The sequence below is a fragment of the Scylla paramamosain genome, chromosome 5 (assembly GCF_035594125.1).
Source record: "Scylla paramamosain isolate STU-SP2022 chromosome 5, ASM3559412v1, whole genome shotgun sequence".
In the NCBI taxonomy this organism is placed as follows: domain Eukaryota; kingdom Metazoa; phylum Arthropoda; class Malacostraca; order Decapoda; family Portunidae; genus Scylla; species Scylla paramamosain.
The window spans coordinates 27,050,056-27,073,058 of record NC_087155.1 but is presented as its reverse complement, the minus strand read 5'-3'; the positions used below and the strand labels follow the sequence as shown (position 1 = coordinate 27,073,058).

The following is a 23,003-nucleotide window of genomic DNA, read 5'->3' as shown; positions in this document are numbered from 1 at the left end:
AGCAAATATTAGCCCAAGAACACACTATCCCACAATGTCAATCAAGAACACTGTACATCAGTGAAAACTGTCTGTGACTAAATATCTCTGGCACAAAATGCCAAAATACAAGTAGAGAGGTGTTTATGTACTCACACAAGCCAAATGGCCGCTCACTTGGCCCTGGCAGGGAATATCGGTGCTTGCTCTTGTCCAGGTTATTCTGTGATGATGTGGACAGTTGAGCATTGAGGTCCATCACACTGCCTGATCTGGTCACTCCATCAAGAGCCTCATGACTGCCAAACAGCTGTAAAATTTAAAACAATTGTTAAATCTATGCAAGGAAATCTCAACCAACCAATCCTATCCACCTAACCCTATTACTGCATCTACAACTATTTAATTTATATCAGAGGAGCAGCACTGAAGTGAAAGTGTAGTGCACTATAAGGGCATCATAATTTGTAAGAAAAACTGGAAAAGTATAAAGGCTAGTTATTACATAGATTATTTTTGTACATTACTTATTCAACATCTAGAAAGTCATGAAGAACTGCATAAAATATATTTTACATTGATATTTACCAGACTATTGCCGCTACTAAAAGCCACTAATAATGGTCAGAAATTTTACTTACTGGAATTTCACATGACTTCAAAAATCCAAAAGAAATTCTTGCATCAGAGAAATAGATATTTACTTTGGCAAAGCATTACATTAAGTGCCAAAGATGCACAGTATTTGAAGCCCTGGCAGGCAGAAAATGAACAGCCATTACCAAAGCATCCTACCAAACCAGCCAGGAAGGAGCCACAAACTTGCACCATGTGTGGCCTCAGTACACTACTGATTGTCTGAAGGGCTTCTTTATGTTACATATTACTTAGAAACACAAACAACTACCACTGTTCCTTGGGCCTGTATTCTACTCCAGGAACCTGACAAGTTACTGGATATTTAGCCTTAATGTAAGTTAGCATAAAAAAAATCAATCTTACAAATTTTTCCTTCCCAAAACACACAATGTGTCTCACTTTTAGTGAAACCATTAATGACAACTAGCACAAGTTGTAAAAATTCCCTTCCCAGTATAAGACTACCAATAAATTAGTAAATTACATAAAATTTTATACTTTTGTTTTTAAATAAAAACAATGCAGTTATTTCATAAGGTATTGCATATTCACCAAAAAAGTCCTACCACTGAAATACCAATGGCTTTTTTCTGTTTTCTATCCACTTCTAAATGAAGTCATTTAAATAAAGTATCAGACAGCCTCAGAAACTGAATGAAAAATGTTGCTTGATGACATACATTTTCTATTTTATATAAGGCAACAATTTTTCTTGTTTTCTTAACTCTGATCTTGCTATCATCATATTAGAAAAAAAAATCATTGTTGTTTGTATGATTTCAAAATGGATTACTGAAGACAAACCTGATCTTCATTTATGTAGAACAGACATCTGCAGATTACTTTGTCATTAGGACTTTAAAAATACATTCCTATATTGTTATTTCAACTGTGCCGTAAAAATTTCCTGCATTCATGTAGCTAATACAAAGGAACATGCCACACATTGTTTTCTTATATGCCTCTAAATCCTACAATTATCATGACCACAGTCATCAGAGAAGCAACCAGCCTATTTGAATAGATAGCATGAATAGGCAGATAAAAAGTAGTTTTTAGTAGTGCATAACAGAAGCCAAGTATGAGATCAGAGAAAAGTTACAAGATAGCATGGAGAGAATAGAGCTTCTGTAGGAGGAATCTCACACTGTACTGTAACAATCCACACAGCTACTCAACTGAAGATCACACTGATCAGACTTTGGTGATTTCAAGGGCCATGAATAAGTTTTCTGATACTAGCTTCTCAACTTTTACTCCAAGCGCTTTTGTACGCAATAAGATGGCTAACAGCATCGCTAAAGTCAGCATGGCCATTTCACACCAGCTTGTAGATCTTGTTATGCATTTTTGTCTGGTATTTACTCTTTACAATATAACAACTTGGTTTATCATATGCAGGGCATCACACAAGTTCAGGTAGCATGTGGTGTATTTTGTACACCCATGTTCTTCTCAAGTAAGAAGAATATTCTGAATACTGTTTCAGTAGAAAACTATTCCTTACTGTCAGTCACTATATCACTCATTTTGCAATCCACTATTCAGCTAGGGAATATATATATTTTTTTTTACAATTTTGGACAGTAATTCAATTATCTTGCTAAAATTCCATGTACCTGAAGATGGGATAAATATGCCATAAGCAGCCCCAGCCAGGGACTGAATCCTTCACTAAGAGACAGCACCTTAGATGTCATGGTTACAGCAATCCTGAGGCCCTGAGATACATTTTGGAGGTCCTTGAACTCTGATCACTACTGGCATCCTTAAAGTTTATCAACACAAGTGCAAATAACAGGTGTTATCACACAGTATTCCAAGTATTTATACTTGAGAAGCTGTCACATTTGAACAGAATATGATATATAACTAAATATACCATGCCATTCTGTATAAAGTATAACCAGCAACTTCCAATGTAATTAAAAATATTCTTTGCCTTATATTGCTCTATGAACTTAGGAGACACCCTGCATATCAATATCAACATGAATTAGTTTAATGTAAGCTTATGTTAATAAAAATCTTGTTAAAATGGCATGCATCTAATTTGGTTTGTTATTTAACCTGACATTTTTTGTACATAAATATGACCATCACACTAAGAGTATTTTCTTGGTTGTAGTAAGCAGAATCTGAGCTACACTTCTGTGACCCTGTCTCCAAGTGTGTGTGTGTGTGTGTTTACCTAGTTGTGCTTTATGGGAAAAGAGCTATGCTCATGCTGTCCCATCTCTATCTATTAATATCCAACTTAAATGAATCCATGTATATTTCTTGCATTTACTATCTCCTTATCCAGACTGTGCCATACATCAATACTTCTGTATGGGAAACTATACTCTTTGATGTTTCTTCAACAAGCACTCATCTTCAGCCTCTTTCCATGTCCTCTAGTTTCTTGTGCATCCCAAACCATCAAGTCAACCTGATCCACCTCCTCCACTTTCTCATACACTTATATATTACAATTAAGTCTCCTCATTCTCTCTCTTTTTCCAACGGTGGTAGGTGTAACCTTGTCACTTTCTCTTCATATGAGAAGTCCCTGATATCATCTAGTTTCTGCTCCCTGAACATACATATGAACAAAACACGTAAATGTTGCATGTGAGCTTCCCTCATATCTAATAATATAATGAAGATGTTTGTATCCCCAAATTTTATGTAACACAAAGACAGCCCAACTTTCACTGGTTTATCATGCTTAAAGCATATGTAGCGGCTTATGCAATCATCAATATTTCCGTCAGCTTCAAAATGTTCAAATTCACATCAAATTTAACATTGTAACTTTAATATGCTACCAAGACATTGTAAAAGATAGCCATTTACACATAATCCATTCATCATGCAATAATTATTTAAAAATTATACATTAAACCATGCATGTGCAAGCTTCTAAAATTTAAAATATTACAAATCCTACCCTAAAATATCTTGTATGTAAATATTTCACAATAAATGTGTCTATGTAACAGATATTGTTACTCGTATTATAAACCAATTCCTCTATACATTGACTAGATTACTTACTCTATACTCATGTAATACAAGTAACTACATTAACCATTAAACAAAGTCAACTTACAACAATAACTAGAGTTTCTTATGCTTTGGGCTGTAAGCTAGTGCACAAATGTGCCTAATCATTAATAAAATCCACACACTAATTAACTAATCTATTAGTAAAAATATATGGATACTATGGACAGTAACTGTTCAAATATACTGTACTACTTGCAATTTCCATCATATTTAAAGACATGGTACACCTGTGCAACATGGGAACAGGACTTGCATAAAGGATTCAATATTTCTCACATCATAACTCACTCACTAAGACACTCCATCCAAAAGTTTTTAGTTGTCAGATGGATTACAAAGTACCATTTTTTTTCTAATGCATATATTACTTTATAAGAGTGATTTCATCACCAATGAGGATCAACTGCAGCATAAGATTACAAATGGGGGTATTAGTGTAAAGCTACTTTTATGGGATCAGAGAGAAAAATTAATATTATAACCCACTGCAAAAAGAGTATTTTAATCCATGACTGGCTTCAAGTGCTCTCTGCCTTCACTAAGCATTATCAAGGTGTACCAGTGAGGTGCACATGGAACATATGCAATATTATTTCCTTCAATCTATTCACTGATTTATATGTTGATTTATTTTGTTTGAGTTTCTGATAACTAGGGAATGTATTCTTCCCTGAGAACATTATGATAGATTTAATATGTATAGTGGAAGTCAATAAAGTAGACACAATAATACACAGAATAGATTTTCCTTGCCATCACAAAACTTTCTCCTCAACCATTTGTGGTGATGTGATTAATTGGTTTTAATAGGCATCTCACACATAGACTGAGTTTTGTTTGAGTATTGGTTATCATAATAATCATTATTATCTAGTCTAACATCCTTCTCCTAAGGTGGCTGCTGATGAAGGCCATCAAGGTCCCCATCTCTGAAGCTGACTGCACCATGTGATGCACCTGCAGTGTGGGTGCCTCTCATTACCAGTAGAATGTTTTGTCACCTGTGTACTTTATTGGTCAAATATGAGCGTTATGTATAATGTTATATTTAGTTTTGTTAATGTAGTAACAGCTACACTTCATATAAGGATAATAAAAGTACAGAAAGTAAGAGAAGAGTGTCTGAATGAAGTGATGTTTTGCTGGTGGAAAAAGTGTTATATAGCTGATAGTCGTACTTGATTTCATTTGATAGAGCATGATTATTAATTTGGTGATGGTTTACATTTATTTATTCATGTTATTTTATTTATTTATTTATTTTTTTATTTATTTGTGTGTGTGTGTGTGTGTGTGTGTGTGTGTGTGTGTGTGTGTGTGTGTGTGTGTGTGTGTGTGTGTGTGTGTGTGTGTGTGTGTGTGTGTGTGTGTGTGTGTGTGTGTGTGTGTGTGTGTGTGTGTGTGTGTGTACGCACAACGTTTCATCAAATGAGATGTCTGTTTCAACCAACACACAACACTTAAGCCAACCACTCCTTACCTGTTTACAATACATTTTGTTCTATCAACAGTCTTCTACATAATGTTGATAACGATGATCTAATCCCCTGCTTGATGTGTCTTACACATCACTACTACATTTAATGAACACAATTGTCATAATATACCTAATGTTCAATTTTGACCAAAAACATATTGCAGGCTGTAAAAAGTAACACTTTATCTATCACACTCCATCACACACTAATCAACTATACACAGCCAAACAAAGCCCAGTCTATGTTTGATCTGCATGAGAGAGAGAGAGAGAGAGAGAGAGAGAGAGAGAGAGAGAGAGAGAGAGAGAGAGAGAGAGAGAGAGAGAGAGAGAGAGAGAGAGAGAGAGAGAGAGAGAGAGAGAGAATTATTGTTGTGAGGGTTTTCTGAGAACAGGAAAATACTATCAAGGGTATCACTTTGCCAACTTTACTGACTTCCACTGTACATGTCAATGGCCTTTTTAAGTAGATTTTGAAAGAATAAATGACAAAATGCAGTTGCTAAATGTATGAGACTGTGAAACAGAAGATTTATTGCTCATAAGGTTCAAAACTTGTTAAGGTAACTCTCCATTAGAACTTTTTTTTTTCAAATAAAAACAGATATTCAACCATCATGACTTGAACTCCTTGTCATCTGAAACCATTTCAGTACTGCATTAAAACATGAACCGCTGCAAGTTAATTTCCTCTTTAGAAAGTGTTCAGGCCATGAAGATGTTGATCAATATGAAGATTTATATACCTATGTATATATTTGTGTGTGTGTGTGTGTGTGTGGGCAGGTAATAAAGGATTCACATCATTACAGTAATGTGCTACCACTAAACAATTAAGGGTAGCTGATGAGAACCATGTATCTCTGTTATGTTTCTGTAACGTAATTCATATTAGCACTGCAAATCAATGGCATATTCTTGCTTTGCACCAAACATATCAAATGTAAGCCAAGTTAACTTCTTGATTCAAAGAAAACTGCAGGCAATGAAACATGGTACACACTTTTCATGCTCCAGTAAGCAAGTACCACCAAGTTCCCATATTGCCAAATGAACCTAAAATATCCTAAGTATTGTCTGCAGTATTTGTGAGGTGTGGACTGTGTCATGATACAGATGTGTGGGAGGCTAGGTTATCACTTAGTGTGTATGAAATACAATTTCCTTTTTTTAATTCAAAGATAACATTATCTCTAATGTAAATTACTGACCCAAATTATTCAATTACTTCATCATGAAGATTATCAGCATGATGACACAAGAAAGCACACTAAGTGAAAATCTCATATGGAGGCATCTTGTATGGTGACTAGGTAAGGTGTATTGTATATTGGTGGGGCAAAGGGAGTGACTACACTAAAGAAAACCATGCAAGTCAGCACATTTCTTTCAAATTCAAAGCTTTATCGATCATGAGCATATTTTATACTCTTCACTCAAAGATAAAATGAATAACCTTCATTTAATGACAAGACAAAGCTTTACATAGTATAAAATGTTACTTGAAAAGGAGTGCAGACTTCCACAGTTACTTGGATGCAAGTCAAAACTGGCTTTCTCACGCTACCTCTAGGTTAGTCCTCAAGCGTTTCTGGAGCTGCAAGATCAAACCCTACTCTCGTCATTTTGTTGACTTTAGGTTAGTGGGCTTAAGGATTAATACAACCATAAATTACTACACTTTGGAGCCTACATATCTACATTCATGTTTTATAGAATCTCACAGTAGATATCTCAGCCATAATCTGAATATATAAACTAATACTTGCACCCTATAATCAATTCAAAAGAGGTATATCACAAGATTATGTCACAAATTATTTACTGAGACATTATCTACATACAAAATATTGTTTTCAATAATCTTCAGAAGTATTTCATTAATAGTTGGAAGCCTTATTTGTGGTAACTGATGGTGCAAAGACTATTATATACTGTTATGTTCAAGTGACCATCAGCAACAAAGTGAATTACTGTATATACAAAATGAGACATCGATAATCTAGCTTCATAATTATTTTTTTATTTACTTCATCAAGCATGACCAAGAAATAAGTGTTTGGACAGAGAGAGGCAGAGGCTTTCTGCTGTGGCCACCCTCTTAGGGATACTCCTAGAGGAAGAAAAGCATCCAAGAGATAAATAGGTAGATAGATCAAGCATGAGCTTTTGAACACTTTTGCTAGTCACTGTCCTGTTCTAAGGCATATTTGAGTTGTCAGGTCATAAATTTTTGTGCTCAAGCTCTGTTCACTGCTTGTCAACAAAACACAGTTGTAGCCCTGCTGGACACTTTCTCTAAACAATGTAATGAACAAAACTTCCACACATACTAATTAACAACATCAAGAAACCATACAGAAGAGGCGACCTCACACTTATTATCATCCATTTTTATCATCTCTTATGACACCCAGGCAATACTGAGGCACATATTCCAAGGCCTGTGTTTTGAGGCTGGCTATGTGTCTAGCCACCCATGATGACTGCACCACAAATAGCAGTACACACCACAGTGTGGCAGATGATGGGGATTGTCATATCCCTATGCTAATATTACTGATTACTAATTGGCAATAATATTTATCATTAGTACCTGTAGTATTTATGGAATAAGATTATCGATGCTCAATTGTATGCAAGTGGCTCATATCAAATTTTAACACTTTTAGAAAATATCTATCTAAAGCATTTTCAAAGTAATTTTCAAGTTCTCAATATGTGCTTCATATTTACAGATCATATGTACAAGATGTTCATAGTAGATATCAATTAGTAAGTGCAAAAGAAAGATATCTAATATTTGCATCTGTTAGGAGGTGCAATGAAGTATTAACGAGACCACAGAGGCACACTCCCACAGGGAAGTGTACACAAAGCTATGAAGAGACTGGATAGACTATGTGCGCATATGGAAAAAAAAAGACTAAAACAAACCATTAGACCGCTATGCTGCATAATCAGTAACAGACAATGAAGTAAAACACCAAAATTAAACAAATGGCACGAAACACTTGTAAAAAGTATGATTACATAATATGTGCAGCAAAATAATGGCCACAAAAAAAATAAATGTGCCAAGTCAGGGGCTGGCAGGGAAAATATATAAAAAAAAAGAAAACGTAGCACTTTGAGAGAGTGGAAAAAGAACATACTCCCTCTTCCTGCCGTCCCCGAGGAGGTGGTGCAGCCTTAGCTAATCCTGTCTCTCTATCACAACCAACTTCCTGAAATATTGCCACTTTCTTCACTCCAACTACAGTGAAGGTAAAAAAAATATACTATAAAAAGGGGAGATATACATACATATATAACAGTGGGTGAATATGTATGATAGCTATTTAACCCTTAAAAATTATGTACCAATAATACTGTATAATCCACATGTATGCACTTATGTATGCCTTCATTGATACTAAGGTTAATCTGCCACAATTATTTTGTTGGTGATGATCCACCACAGCCAGCAAGTAACAATGTTTCTGCAACACTGCCATGATGTTTGACACTGGACAGCATTCCAAAAATTTATTCTATGTACCCACTAATAATAATTATAACTGATAAGAATTTAGATATCTATTTCCTAAACAGAACACTCCATGTCTAACTTAATTCTGCAAATTGTAAATACAGTAATGCAAAGCTTTATATTAGACGTGGATGAAACACTAGTGAACTTGAGTAACTCTTACACCTACTGTGGTTGTATCTATACTTAGTTATGATCACAGCTGCAAATCACATTTTTTCTATCTTACACTTTCACAAGAATACTTTCTTTAAAACTAATGTTTCAACTTTTGCAATGCTGAAAATACTTTAACACCACAAGCCCTTGGATGCAGTTTTCTAGCACTGAAATGATTTAGCATTATTTAGTATCATATTTCCAACAGATACTTTCCTAAGACCAATGATTATAATAATAATAATAATAATAATAATAATAATAATAATAATAATAATAATAATAATAATAATAATAATAATAATATAAATGGAAAAAAAAACATCCAAGTGAGCCTGCCCAGGAGTGATGAACACTTCTTGTCAGAAATATAACTAGTAAAATTTCTTCAAATGTGTATAAAAAAAAAAAATTTAAACATGGAAGATATCACAACAAAGAAAACAATGCTTATTTCTACACAACCTAAGAAACCTTGTGCTTCCCTGACAATACTTTCCTGCTGCAAGCGATTCACTGGCAGGTGATTCACTTGTGGCAATGAAAGCAAGTGTTTTACGACAGAATACCTGTAGTTTAAAACTCAGCAAAATTTGTAGAGATACAAAGGAAAATATGGTAAATCAAATTCTAATAAATCTGCATTATTTGTAGACTACAACAGAATATTATGAGAAATGAGCCTTGTTAAATCATTGTAGTGATATAACTTACCTATTAAGGATGAAGTGTCTTTCTATGATATGCGAACATACTAAACAAAAAGATTACTTGAGGCATTAATCTTAAATCTTAATATATAAAAAATAAACTTATTCCAAACATAGTAAAATGAGCTTCTAGAATGGTGTAAGCAAAATTTATCTCAAAGCTACAAACACCACTATCACTAACCCTAGCGCAGTCTTAATCTCAATATAACAAAGAAACACCTATGCCAATCTGTATGGCCATGTAAGACAATGCAGTCTGATGTATCACTATGTTTTCAACCCATGGCAATGCTTGCAGGTGCAAAATAATGTCACAGACATACATGAAGAGCATCTTCACAAAACACAGATTTATAAAAGCAACATATAAATGAATGCAAAAATGTTTCCATGGAAATACCTGTTATCAACTGTATGTCAAACTTTAGTTTTACTTTAATGAGGTATTCAAGCTGAGCAAAACCAATTCAGGTGTATGTATGGGTACATATTAATCCAATATTTAGTCACCATAACTTAGAATTGAAGATATTTAGACATACTGTTGACTTTCCATGCTTGTCAAGTTAACCACAAGGGACAAATCACAAATGCTAAATGCAACCTATCTTAATAACCATGTAGTTCTGTGGCATTTATTTCTTTCATTTTCTCCTGAATCATACCTGTATTGCAATAACATGCATTGGCACCAGGTTGAAATCAGTTATGAACAAAGATAATATCTGATAATCTACAGTAAATATGTTTTTCCCAATCTTACTCAGATGTGTTTTCTTCACTACTGTACTGCAATGTGCTACTTTTACCAAATTGTCAATAATTTTACATGTATATGGGATGATAGTATGTTGTTAATGCTGATTGGAGTAGAATGAAAATGAGGCTGCAGTGCCTTGATAAGTAAAAAGTTGCTAGGATGGACAGGATACAAATTCATATATTCTGATTCATCAAACCTATGCGGAAATAAATATATTACTGTATTTCTAATTGTTTCAATCACTTGTTTATGTGAAAGAAGATATGATGCTACAGCTGCTGGACAAACAGTACTTACATGAGAAAAGTTAGGGACGGATGCAGTCTTCCTCATGAGGGGACGGCCGGCAGACTGAAGCAACTCTTTAACAGCAACATTCTGACGTAATCTATCAAGCATCAAGATAGACTCTACTGATGTAACTCCTTTGGTATATTTTTCTGTGAAGGAAAGTTGAAAATCAGTTAATTTAATCCCTTAAATTGAAAGGAATACATAGGAACTTGAAGTGATTTTACAGATAAGACCAACAGGATTATTAAGCACTTAGGGGACACAACAATCCTCCAAAAAATCTCATGGTGGATTTGCTGTTAACAAAACAACAGTAGGTAATAGATACTAAGGCTAATCACAACCATACCTTAGTTATCACAATTGTAGAGGACCTACTGTGAACTCAAATAAGTATTCACACACCTGTAAGTTTGCTTCAATCATGAAGATATCCTACATACTACAGTCCATACAGGTACCCATCTTGATGCCAAGAGTCAATATCAAAGACAGGAAGGTAGGACATCTGAATTTTGACATTAAGCAAACACACAGACATATGCAAGTTTACTATAACAACAAATGCAGAAAAAGAAGAATCCCAGCCACCAAACTATTATCAGTCTCAAAGAATTTTTCTATGGGAAGTTAATTTGGGTTATAGCACCTTTGTACTGAATGCACAGAATTAGAAAACAACTTGATTCTTTATACATTTACACTCTTCAAAAATTTCAGCTTCGTATAAATTCCCATTTTATCACTAAGAAATTGTAAATGATTAATTTTCTGAGAACTTATTGGTTGTTACAGATTTCAAAAGTTTCAACCATAAAGCAAGACTTACCTATATATGTTTCTCCATCTTCTGCATGAGAATCATCAGCATTTGCTGCCATTTGAGCAAGGGACTCTCGTTCTTCCAACTCCTCACTTGCCTGTAAATTAAGAATAGTACATACTTTGTCCACAGATGACTACATATCTGTTCAAATTTCTCTTCTTCAGTGGCAGAGAAATTATCAAAAATTCCTTATCATACATTTTTTTCCTAAAGTATGATAAAATATTACAAAACTCCATTTCAAAGCAAAAGAACACACTTACCTTAGGAATATTTGACACTACTTCGTACATAATTCCTGTTTCATATAAGGTGTTCACTGAACCAATTATTGATTTTACAAATTTGCTTGTTAGTGACTGTTTTTTATATATATTGACAGCAAGTCGTTTCCTCAGGACAAGATCCATTGCTGCTGGATGAGACAATCTGACCACAGCTTTCACAATGAGGTAAACTCTCTCATCATCTGGAACGAAATGGAAATAATAATTTCTGTAACCATATTTTTAATTTACAGATTCAGAAAAGAGGAACTCATCAAGCAGTAGTATGAAAAAGCATTAATGTGGAATCATTATTATTGTTATTACTCAATCTGAGCACCTCAACCTGAGATTCAACATCTAAATTTGCCACAGTTCCAAATACTTCCTCTGTTTTTAACAGTCAATTTTATCCACTTTATTCTTATTTTTTTTTATATTTGATGCTGGTAAGCACCATGCCATGCAGCTGGGTAAGCCGCCAGCATGTGATATGAGCTGACTCATGTAAATGTATAACAGATACTCTTTTCAATACAGTTCTGGAGAAAAAAAAACAAAAAAAACAATGAGAACACATGCTGCCTACTAATCTCAGCATACCTATCGCACAGCTTTGCCTAGTGTAATACAGCTTTGTAACACTAAATACAACACCAACTCTGTGTTCATACTTGGAGTGAGTCTGTTGAGGTACATGTTGTCATGGATGGAGGAGTCCCAGGAAGCCACTGCACAAACATCCTTCTCATAACACTTTACAATGGGCAACTGGAAGAACTTATTGCAGTTTTCCTTGGGTATTATTGCATTATTTCCAGCCAATGTGAAGCTGTCACCACCATATCCTTGGGTTGAGAAGTCATCAGCTGAAAATATGTAAGATACAAGTTCTCTGAATCTGCTTATTAGAAATTACTTTTCAGATTGTGAGCATTAATCCCTTTGGTGCATTAGGCATATGGAATGCATGAAAGATAAGGTGGTATCATTAAGATGGATGATATACCATAATCTAACTGTAACACTCAGCTGAGATAAGAAAGGGCCTCTCACCATTGAGATCTAGAAAGAGAACTGGAACATGAGCTTCCATCCCTGATGGAGGATCCCAATCAGCTGGTGCTCCAGGAATACTGGACCCAGCAGCAGGTACCAGCACAGCATTCCGCTCCTCTGTAAGGCTGACCCACTGGTCCACCAGTGACTGTTCTCGCTCTGTATCACACTCATTCTTGTCTCCTTTGTTTATTATTTTCTGAATCTGTAAATATGGTAAAGTTCTTTCTTTAAAAGTCCTAAACATACATGATATCTCTAAGCAAACTCAATAAATTGCTTCATCAGCAAGGAATGCCATAGATCTTCAAGGATCAACAATCAAAGTACTATTTTGCACTGCCTTTTTTCTGTCTAACCTGTTGGTCCAGATACATTCTTCTCCTCTTGAGTGCCTCACTCCACCTCTCCCGCAGGACATTTAGATCTTCTTCTGTGTAAGAATCCAGCTGCCTCTGACATCTCAAACGTCCACATACTGACCCAATACTGATGTTAGTAATGGCCTGCAAAGGAAATATTAAACATTACATCTTCATAATTGATAAACAAGTGATGGCATTCACAATTTAACTATTGTTATTAATTCAATTTCAGTAAGAACCCTAATTTACCTTAAATGAACAAAGGAAATTTGATTCTGTACACAATCCAGAATTCTTTCCTTGATAGTAATGGATGGGAGAAAACCTTACAAAATACTCATCGTTGTTGTGGTTGACAGCATACGCAATGTTACACTATCACACCTTTAGTTCCAAATCTTGACAATAATGTAAGACAAAAAAAGCTTGATTTAATTCATATATTATTAAATCATCACCCTTTCATATTCAAGTTGCATGACATCACATTTAAGCTGACACTCTCTAAGAATAAACTACTACTTACTTCACAGATGAGTGGTAAGGTTCCTGAATTTGACACAGGCTTCACTCTGCATACAATCCTCCTCTGCTGTCCTTGTCTCAGTTGGTACACCCCTCCTGTCAACACATCCTTCTGGGGAGACACCTCAACAGACACATAGTCCCCACACTCTCCTAGCTCTTGGATCTCCACCCACATTTCTATCTTGCGGGTCAACTCACTCCATCTGGTGGGAAGTCAAAGGAACATTACATTATGGCAAATTTTAAAAACTTATAAAGAAATCTTAAATCAATTAAATTTCTTTGTACAGCATCCTCTACACTATGCTATGAAATCCTTCTGATAGGCACACTATGACAAGAGATGTTTTTTCAAGATCACAGTTTATGAGTATTACATAATTAATGCTGACAACAAAACAAACAACAAGCTAGCATATCCTGCACCTACAACCTCCAATGCCACCATTCACGTCTGCAAGAAATCACTTCTTGTGTCACATGTTTTTCCATAAGAAACTCTAATTACAAGTACAGGTATCACTTTTATTTGGGATACCTTCCTGTCATGCCTCTTTTTAGTTTCATGGTTATTGTTCTTCCATTTACATTATGTATTGTAAAACCTTTATTATATCTCACCTGTCAACTAATGACCGTGCTTTTGCCAACTGCTGGTCAACTTCCCAACCTGTCCGAGTTACACCAAAACCAGCTGACCTGTGGCCCCACACCTCAATGGAGAGTGCACCATCAGCACAGTGCTCAAGAAAATCTTCAGTAATTAGCACTGTGTAGTCTTTAGTGTGCTCAAACTGGAGAGAGAGAAGAAAAGTAAAAATTATGTATTATCTTTTTCATACATCTTGCATAATCTACCTTTCAAGGTGTGGTGTAAACCATTTTTTATCTCTTGTGGCAAACACACACACATATACAGGAAGGCAAGACTTTTTACACTTACTTAACTATTACAGAGGTTTCATGTGATAACTCATTAAAATAATAATCTAACCATAGGATTTCAATGGATACATGAAATATAAGAACACAAATCCACTTAAAAACTCATACCTTAAATGTGATGGAATCTTTTGATGTTGGAGCTGCTGGAAACTCATTATTCACAACTGGAGCGACAACCTCTCCCTCAGTCTGGCCCCAGAACTGGTACTGACAGAAAACAAAGTGGGACAGGGAAGGAGGAAGACCAGCTGCTTGCTTGATAGACACCTGTGGATGAAAAAAAATGATGATACATGGAGCAAACATGGACATACAACACAATAAAAAAATAATAATAAATAAACAGAACAAAAAAAAAAGCAGACCAAATAATAGGCGAATCAATGAGATTGACATTTCTAAGTGGAGGCTGAATGCAAGTGACCTGCTTACAAGAATGAAAGCTGGATGGAAAAAGAAGGAAGGCTGGATGCTGAAAAAACATAGATGGCAATAGTGTAAGCACAATAACTGAGATCAATAAGAAAAATTTCATCAGGACCATAAGGCTTCCAAAGATCAAAGTCTGAGAAGGCATAGAAAATATCACTACAAAAGTCAGAGGATGGAGCTGAAGACAGGACAATCCCAGAATCATCCTATGCTAACAGTCATAACACTAGCATGAATACTCACCCTTACAGTCACTGCACTGTTCTGAACTTCATCTTCCTCTCTGCTCTGAGCTGAGTCACTAGAAGAATCAGAAAATGTGTCTGCAAACCTCTCCTGAGGAAACTGACCAGCAGTACGACAGATTTCAACCTGAAATAATTGTGACATGTAATTAACTATTCATTTTCAAATGTAATTTAATTATTATTATTTATTTATTTATCAACTTTCTCTTCTCCATCAGGGCACAAGGAGCTAAGAGTGGTGTGAATGAGTGTGAATGTGAAAGATGTGTGCCTTGTCTTGACTACCTCCCTTATTGGGGGGAGAAAAGCCTTGGTATACGTATCTATGTATTTACTTATTCAATTTTATGTAATACAAAATTTTCACCCACCTGTAACCTTCCTGCTACTTCCCCTTGCTGTGATATAATTGGTACATGGTAGTTTAGCCGAACATCATGAAACAAACAGTCCAGGAAGATGTTGGCAACTCCTATCAAATTGTGATTCTCTTGGCTCTCATAGAAAGGATCTGCTGCTGAACACTCAGCAAGAGGATTGTTATGTTGTTCGTCATACATTTCTCGCATGACAATCAATTTGTGCTCAAGTTTCTCCATTGACCAGACCTGGCAAGAAAAAGATATTTAGGCAAGAATTTCAACATAACAACAAATCAAATTCCCATGAATCCATAATTCTATCATCATGACAACTCTACTCCCATATTACACCATGTAAAAAAATCAATAGGGAACAGATAATACAATAACCATAAGAATTCACACTCATGTTTAATACAACCATACATTACTGGCCAACACACCTGGTCCTACAGGAACAAAAGATTCAGTATTACCACTTTTCATGTTCTAATAAGAAAGACAGAAAATGGCATTCTAGCATTTCACATTGGCATGGGCTGTATATTCACCTATATATTATGTGAACCTTTGAGACTGTTCTTATCCCTCCTAACATTATATTCAGCCTCAGCTGCCAATGTACCACTCACCCTTGATTAAAGTGAAATATATTTGCTGAGCATGTCTATGGATGAAAAAATTGGCAGATCAATACTTGAGGCAAAAGACTACCACAGCAATTCTACTGAACATAATATAATTCAACATTATTTTTTATTAAATAGTACTCTTCCACATGCATTATCCTTTCACTTACATTTATACATATGTGCTCCACTTTCTATGTTACTACATAAATGTTCATCAGACACCTCATCTCCATTATTTTGTAAACAAAGAAATATTTTATATCTACAACAAAAATCTTAAGTACAAAAATACTATACCTGATTGGGTTTTCCTTTCCTCTTGACTAGAATGGCTGGCTCACTAACAAATGCAGACCTCTTGCGATTTGGAGACAAATTCTGTGGGGGAATCTGCAGGGTGACACCAAAGGTTGTCTGTTTTCCCATTTCATCAGCAAAGATGTTGGCCTCCCGCACCAAGGTGTTGGCCTTCATGATGTCCTGCCTGAGCTGGGCCAGACTGCGGCGGAATGTATCCTCTCTGCCAGGGTACAAAATGGAACTGTGCTCGAGCATGTCCTCTCTGCGGTGGAACAAAATCTATTAATTTCTCAGTCACTTTCACCTTATATAAAATACCCTGGAAGAGCATTAAAAAGAGAAAAATAAAATAAATAAAATAAATAAAATAAAATATAAAATAAATATTGTATAAGATAATGGCATTAAAGCAAGCATTAAAGAATAATAATAATAATATGCTTAAGAGCTTGCAAGCTACATTATTTAACTTCTACACAAATTGAAAAATTGAAACATGAAACAAAAATGAGCAGCAGAAAAGCACAATCAATAAAAAATCTAAGTCTAAAACATCCTCTAAGAAAATCTCCATGGGTTTCTGTGCTTTTATTGATTTTTAAAAGATTGCAGCAACATAAAGAAACAGCAAATTGGAATAAATCATAAAACTACAAAAGCAGTGGCATTACTTATAAGTGATGAAAATAAATTAACACAAGCTGAAGAAAATTAAAGTAATTATGATGTGAAACTTAAATGCTAAACCTTATTTTGCATGCTAGATATTGACAAAAAACAAAGGTTTATTTTAGCATGCATTTGAATACAAGCAAACCTGAAACAGTATGGATATACACCATAACTTGCCAATTTGTTTAGAGACTCACCACAGCTCCAGCAAATACAAGGCAAAAAATTATCATAAAAGTGGATGTAGTAAGTAAATCTCATTGACAGCAGAGAATCACTGAGGAAGAAAACCAGTTCAAACCCTGGATAATGTACCTCTCCTGGGCCCACCGCTCTATCCTGAGTTGAGAGGTGGGAGTGGACGGGGTCATTTTAGTGCCTCTCAGTGGGTCAAATGGCATGTAGGGAGCATAAGGAGTTGTTGGCGACAAAATGTTCCTTAACTGCTGGAATTGCTTTTCATATTCTTGTCTCTGCTTTTCAAGGGCCACTGAAATGGACATTTCTTCATCTCAGAATGCATTTTTTTATTACAATTTTGTCATAATAAATAACAATGGAAACTACAACCAGATATATATTAATTCATTTTCAGCATTTAACTAAAAAATACTTGTCTCACGTACCTAATAATGAAAGTTAGAAAACTATTCACATCTTTTTAAAGCCTTCAAAACCTTACATTCTGGTCTAGAAAATAAATAAAGAACAAATACAAATATTTACCAGGTTCATACTATAACTTCATTAACAAATGTAGCAAAGGCAAAGCATTTCATAACGTACTTTGTTTGTCTTCCTCATGCTGTCGCTCCAGGTTCTGAATGGCTGCCTGGATTGGGTCATTACTCAGCTCCTTCAGCATCAGCTCCTCCCGGGCAAAGTTGTAGTCAATAGGCTGGGCAGGTGTCTGTGGCTCTGAGTTGTTGCCTCCTATAATGCATAACATCAACAATAGGCAAAATACTTAACAGTTACAAATTTACTTTTTATTTGGTTATTATGAGTAATGAGGAAGAAAATTACTATACTGCCTGGATTATATGAGTAAGATTGTTGTAGTACTGGACAAAGTTAGCAAGATGTTACAAAGCTCCCACTCAGTACTAAATCATAATATTGGACACCAGAGTTGTTTATGGTAGGGCAAAACTTAATGGACATACATATATAGCTTTATGGTAAATCATGTTTTAGCTTTAAAACTGAAAAATATCTAAGTTGTTTATAATTTCTTTCCCAAAAATAGAATATTCTTTTGTGCTGTCAAGCTCTTTCATCATTAAGAAAAGATGCCCGTAAAATTTTATGCACAGTACATAGAAAGTACTCACCAACGCTGGTCTTTGGACAGTTGACACGGAAGAAGTAATTGAATCCCCACAGTATTCTGTCCCCGTGCCGAAGCTGCACCTTCTCTGTGACCTGCAACAGACCTACTGATTAACACCTTCAATAGGCAGTACATATCTGGTAATAACTTTTAACATTTTAACTATCACATATCCTGGTTTATAAGATTACTTTTTCAGCAAAACATACATTTCTCATCTTATATTGCCAGTTGGTATATATATATATATATATATATATATATATATATATATATATATATATATATATATATATATATATATATATATATATATATATATATATATATATATATATATATATATATATTAGACAGGATATATACTAAATGGTACAATCATACAGAATTTTTGAAGTGATTTCATCAGTAAAATTTCTACAGGTTTTCATTGGTGAAAAACCTTACCTGTGACCCATTGACACATGTCCGGGCATTGGGATATGGCTCAATGTACAGGTCACCATTTTCAATGCAAAGAACACTGTGGTGTGTCTCAATGCCCACCCCAGACAGCTGGATGTCATTGGGTTCACTGCCTGCATCAGGACGCCCCACCAGTGTACGGTCCTGAAAGAACAGTGTGCATTTGCTTCCTCATCCAACTATTTCCCCAGAAAAAGAAAATTGATCAACTAGGATTGTCATAATTCAGTAAACTGTAGGATTTACAAATTAGCACACTATTCAACTTTGGAAAACCCACAATTCCACATTTTCAATTTCTATATTACTACCAAAAAAAAAAAAAAAAAAAAAAAAAAAAAAAAAAAAAAAAATGTAGAAAACATTATCAATATGTGTAATATGTGTAATGTATGTCATTATTACCTTGAGATAATAAACAAGCATCTCATTGAGTGATGGATCTGCATTCAAGTTCACCAAATAATATTTGTTTTTCTCCACACTAATACCAGATGCTTGCACACTGATACCCATTTTCTCCAGGGCCTGCTGCCTCTCCTGCTGGACACGCTCTGCAAAAAACCAAGAGTGCTAATAGTTACAATGAAAGATTATATTTGGTTTACATAACACAGAAGTTTCACTATGCATAGGGATAATGTCACTCACATGAATATTGTATATTTCTTTTACATGAACTACTAATGATGAAAACAGCTCCACAAGTGAGCATCCTTGATGAGTGAGATCTGCACATAATTGACATTTACAATCTTAGTCAGAAAACATAAATTAAATTTTACAATAGTCCAAGGCAATATTCATACCTGTTTTTTTGAGTTTGTTCTCCCAAGTTTCTGAAAGATTTGTAATGAGCTTTTCACTTTCATGGAGTTTCTCATTGAGGCTTTCCTCTTCCTGTAAGGATGCTGGACCATCTCTTGTCATCTGACGCAAACTCTGAGGGAAATGAGTTGGTAGTGAGTAAAATATAAGGATAAAGGAATATAAAGAGCTTTGCTTTCTGATTATGTGAAGATTATGGAACCATTCCATTCCACCTTAGTATATACTTATAGACAATTTATGCCTTTCCCTTTTCTCTACATGAACAAACCACATGATGGCACTGTGTTCAACAACCTCTACCACTCAACAATTTTGTTCTTCATCTTTTGCAAATATACTTGTATGAAACTTTCCATAAAGACACTCACTGCCTTACTCTCCATCCTAATGAAACCGCTGACATTTCTCAAAATGGCAAAGCAATACTATAATAAAATGAATTATATCATAAATCACCATAAAATTCTTCAGAAACAAATAACCTATGGATTTTATTCAAGTATACAAATAAACAAGAAATGCCTTGAGAACAAACCTGTAACTGTGTTCGTAAGGTTTCAACCTCTTCACGAAGTTCACGGATGATTTTGGCATTGGGATCTTCATTGACAACAGCATGGTTAACAATTCTCTTTGCCCGGTCAGCATACCTTAGAGTTGAAAGCGTTTCTTCAAAGTTATCACCAGCTGGAGACACAGTGGCTACCATGACTGTTCGACTGTTGCCTCCAAGGTTGTCCTGAAAATTTAGAAGGATTCCAAGATCAATACACTTAAGTTTTCATGCAGATATTTTTTGGTAATGTTCAGCAATGCTATTAAGATTATGATGCATATTTTACCTTACATCATCAAAAATGTTTTCCTTTCATATGACCAAATTTTCTTTGAATTTCACTAAAACTGCCTGAAGGAACTGCTCTACATTTCATTCAGAAAGCAAGACCACTGCAGAAGATCCTTTACTTCTGATGAACACACTACATTTATGTTCCAATGTCCAGCTTCATGACATTCATACTTGTACATTTAAATTCTTTTATACCTATTCTGCAGTGTTATGCAACATACATAGCATGAAGATGAATTTTCATTCATATTACTCTATGGAACATAAATACTCTCCACTACATGGTGCTCCAGATTCTGGGTGCCCTTGGACATTGTCTGGATCATTCACATAGTTTTATACGATAATCTTTCATTATATTTTTACATCTTCTGGTCTGTTTATTCTTGCATATCAAGGCAATCAAGAGCATCAATTTAAAATTCATATTCCCTACTGTCACACTAAAGCTCATAATCTATTTTTCATATGTTGCATCTTACCTGCTTCTGATTCCTGTCAGTCACTGCACCAGCTGACTTCAAAGCCAACTTCTGCCTAGCCATCCAACGTTTTTTCCCATCCCATCTTTAGTGTTTACAATGACTCTTCTTCTTACTGAGCTTAGTTTTGACTGCACATTTTCTCAAGCTAAGCTGACACTAAGTCATCCTTCCAAAGCTGCTTTGAGGTGTCCTTTGTATTTAGCTGCTAGTTATGTATTATACAACTAACCCATTTATATTCAATAAATAAAAACAAGAATGAGCTCTCTCCTAATCAAAATGTCAGTCTGCCTCTTCATATGGTGTCCTCACACATCACAACACTCACCTTAAGCAGCCAGGTGAGGACAGAGTCTCGGTAAGGGACAAAGTTGTCACCTTTGCTCCTCGCCTTCCCCACAGCTTGGTCAGCCAGCTTGGAGATGACCAACCCCAAAGTTGTGAGGGATCTGAAGAGAAATACTTTTTATAGTGAATAAAGTACTGCAGTCTCTGCTGATAGTCCCCATTTACACTTAACTAGGATGAAGTGTTTCATGAAACACTGAATTGTAAGAAATCCAAACAGAGACAAAGATGAATAACAGCTTCATTATACTTATGCATACTTCATGAAGTCTTGTAATACTGGCTAAAGCAATACTAAGCCGGCCATGACATACTGAGGTTTAAGCTTAATTTTTGTACACACACACACACACACACACACACACACACACACACACAGCTTAGGAAGAGGAGCATGCACCAACAACTTGACTAGCCTGTTGATGTTGGAGCCTTCCTTGAGCCGCTCCCCTACGGCCCCAGTCTTCACCGCCCTCTCAGACCCCGCCAAATCGACCAGGGACATTTTGGACACCTGGAACAATTCAGTGGCATACCATAATACAATAATACTTTGGTAACTCGTGACAAAAAATTATGGGCAACTTGTAGTTTCTGCCGTCCAATGAATGAAAATGAAGAAATGGAAATATTTGTGGCAGAAAATATGGATAAAATAAATCACCAGAAAAAAAAATCAATAAAATAGAAGTTCGTCTATTGAAACTACAAACAGGCCAAAATGACAATGCCTAAATAAATATATTCAATACACAACTCGTCAGAGAGAGAGAGAGAGAGAGAGAGAGAGAGAGAGAGAGAGAGAGAGAGAGAGAGAGAGAGAGAATATATATATATATATATATATATATATATATATATATATATATATATATATATATATATATATATATATATATATATATATATATATATATATATATATATATATATATATATATATTGTTTATTGGGTTGAAAATGTAAACAGATCAAAATTACATGAAGCTTACAACACCTAAACAAGAAATTCAAACAACCTCCTTTATTCACCCCGAACACAGCTAGCTAAGCCAAACAGCTGACTGACCTTCTCTCCTGACACGCCCGAGGCCACGTCAGTCACGGTCTGGGTGAGGATCACCGTGAACACCGCGTGGGACCTGGAGGACTCGCTGTTCATGTTGGTGGCCGCCACGGTGCGCGCCTTGTTGCCTTCCTCGATGAGTTGTTCGATCTCCTGCAGGGGAAAGGTGTCAGGTGGAGTTAAAGGTGTACGAGTGAAGTAAATAAAGGGTTCATGTAGAATAATGAAGTAAAGAAAAGCGAGTATCTCAAATAAGATGAAGAATATGATGATTACCCATGAAAGATTACAAAACATAAAAATTGATTTTGTTTATTCGGTAAACCTTCAGCAAAGCCATTCTAAAATGTCGATATCTAAAAGCTCTCCGTGTGTGAAAAATC

At 35.3% G+C, this 23,003-nt stretch overlaps 1 protein-coding gene across 10 annotated transcripts in view; it reads right to left on the bottom strand.

Moving 5' to 3' along the window:
- Positions 1–23,003, bottom strand: part of LOC135100757 (kinesin-like protein KIF13A) — a 51,771-nt gene that overhangs the window by 15,423 nt on the left and 13,345 nt on the right. For 4 of the 10 annotated variants that reach the window (XM_064004010.1, XM_064004000.1, XM_064004005.1 and 1 more), the window contains exons 4-28: positions 22,624–22,773; positions 21,971–22,068; positions 21,535–21,655; positions 20,407–20,610; positions 19,850–19,982; positions 19,446–19,594; positions 19,023–19,184; positions 18,577–18,667; positions 18,029–18,175; positions 17,558–17,732; positions 16,568–16,832; positions 15,648–15,884; positions 15,272–15,400; positions 14,705–14,863; positions 14,273–14,445; positions 13,650–13,854; positions 13,118–13,264; positions 12,756–12,963; positions 12,374–12,568; positions 11,697–11,902; positions 11,437–11,527; positions 10,611–10,753; positions 8,302–8,373; positions 6,714–6,758; positions 136–289 (exon numbers count right to left, since the gene is read on the bottom strand). In XM_064004010.1, the coding sequence (XP_063860080.1) occupies positions 136–289; positions 6,714–6,758; positions 8,302–8,373; positions 10,611–10,753; positions 11,437–11,527; positions 11,697–11,902; positions 12,374–12,568; positions 12,756–12,963; positions 13,118–13,264; positions 13,650–13,854; positions 14,273–14,445; positions 14,705–14,863; positions 15,272–15,400; positions 15,648–15,884; positions 16,568–16,832; positions 17,558–17,732; positions 18,029–18,175; positions 18,577–18,667; positions 19,023–19,184; positions 19,446–19,594; positions 19,850–19,982; positions 20,407–20,610; positions 21,535–21,655; positions 21,971–22,068; positions 22,624–22,773 (3,859 nt within the window). The remainder of the gene's footprint in view (positions 1–135; positions 290–6,713; positions 6,759–8,301; positions 8,374–10,610; positions 10,754–11,436; positions 11,528–11,696; positions 11,903–12,373; positions 12,569–12,755; positions 12,964–13,117; positions 13,265–13,649; positions 13,855–14,272; positions 14,446–14,704; positions 14,864–15,271; positions 15,401–15,647; positions 15,885–16,567; positions 16,833–17,557; positions 17,733–18,028; positions 18,176–18,576; positions 18,668–19,022; positions 19,185–19,445; positions 19,595–19,849; positions 19,983–20,406; positions 20,611–21,534; positions 21,656–21,970; positions 22,069–22,623; positions 22,774–23,003) is intronic. The other 6 variants (XM_064004001.1, XM_064004002.1, XM_064004003.1 and 3 more) reach the window with 6 other exon arrangements.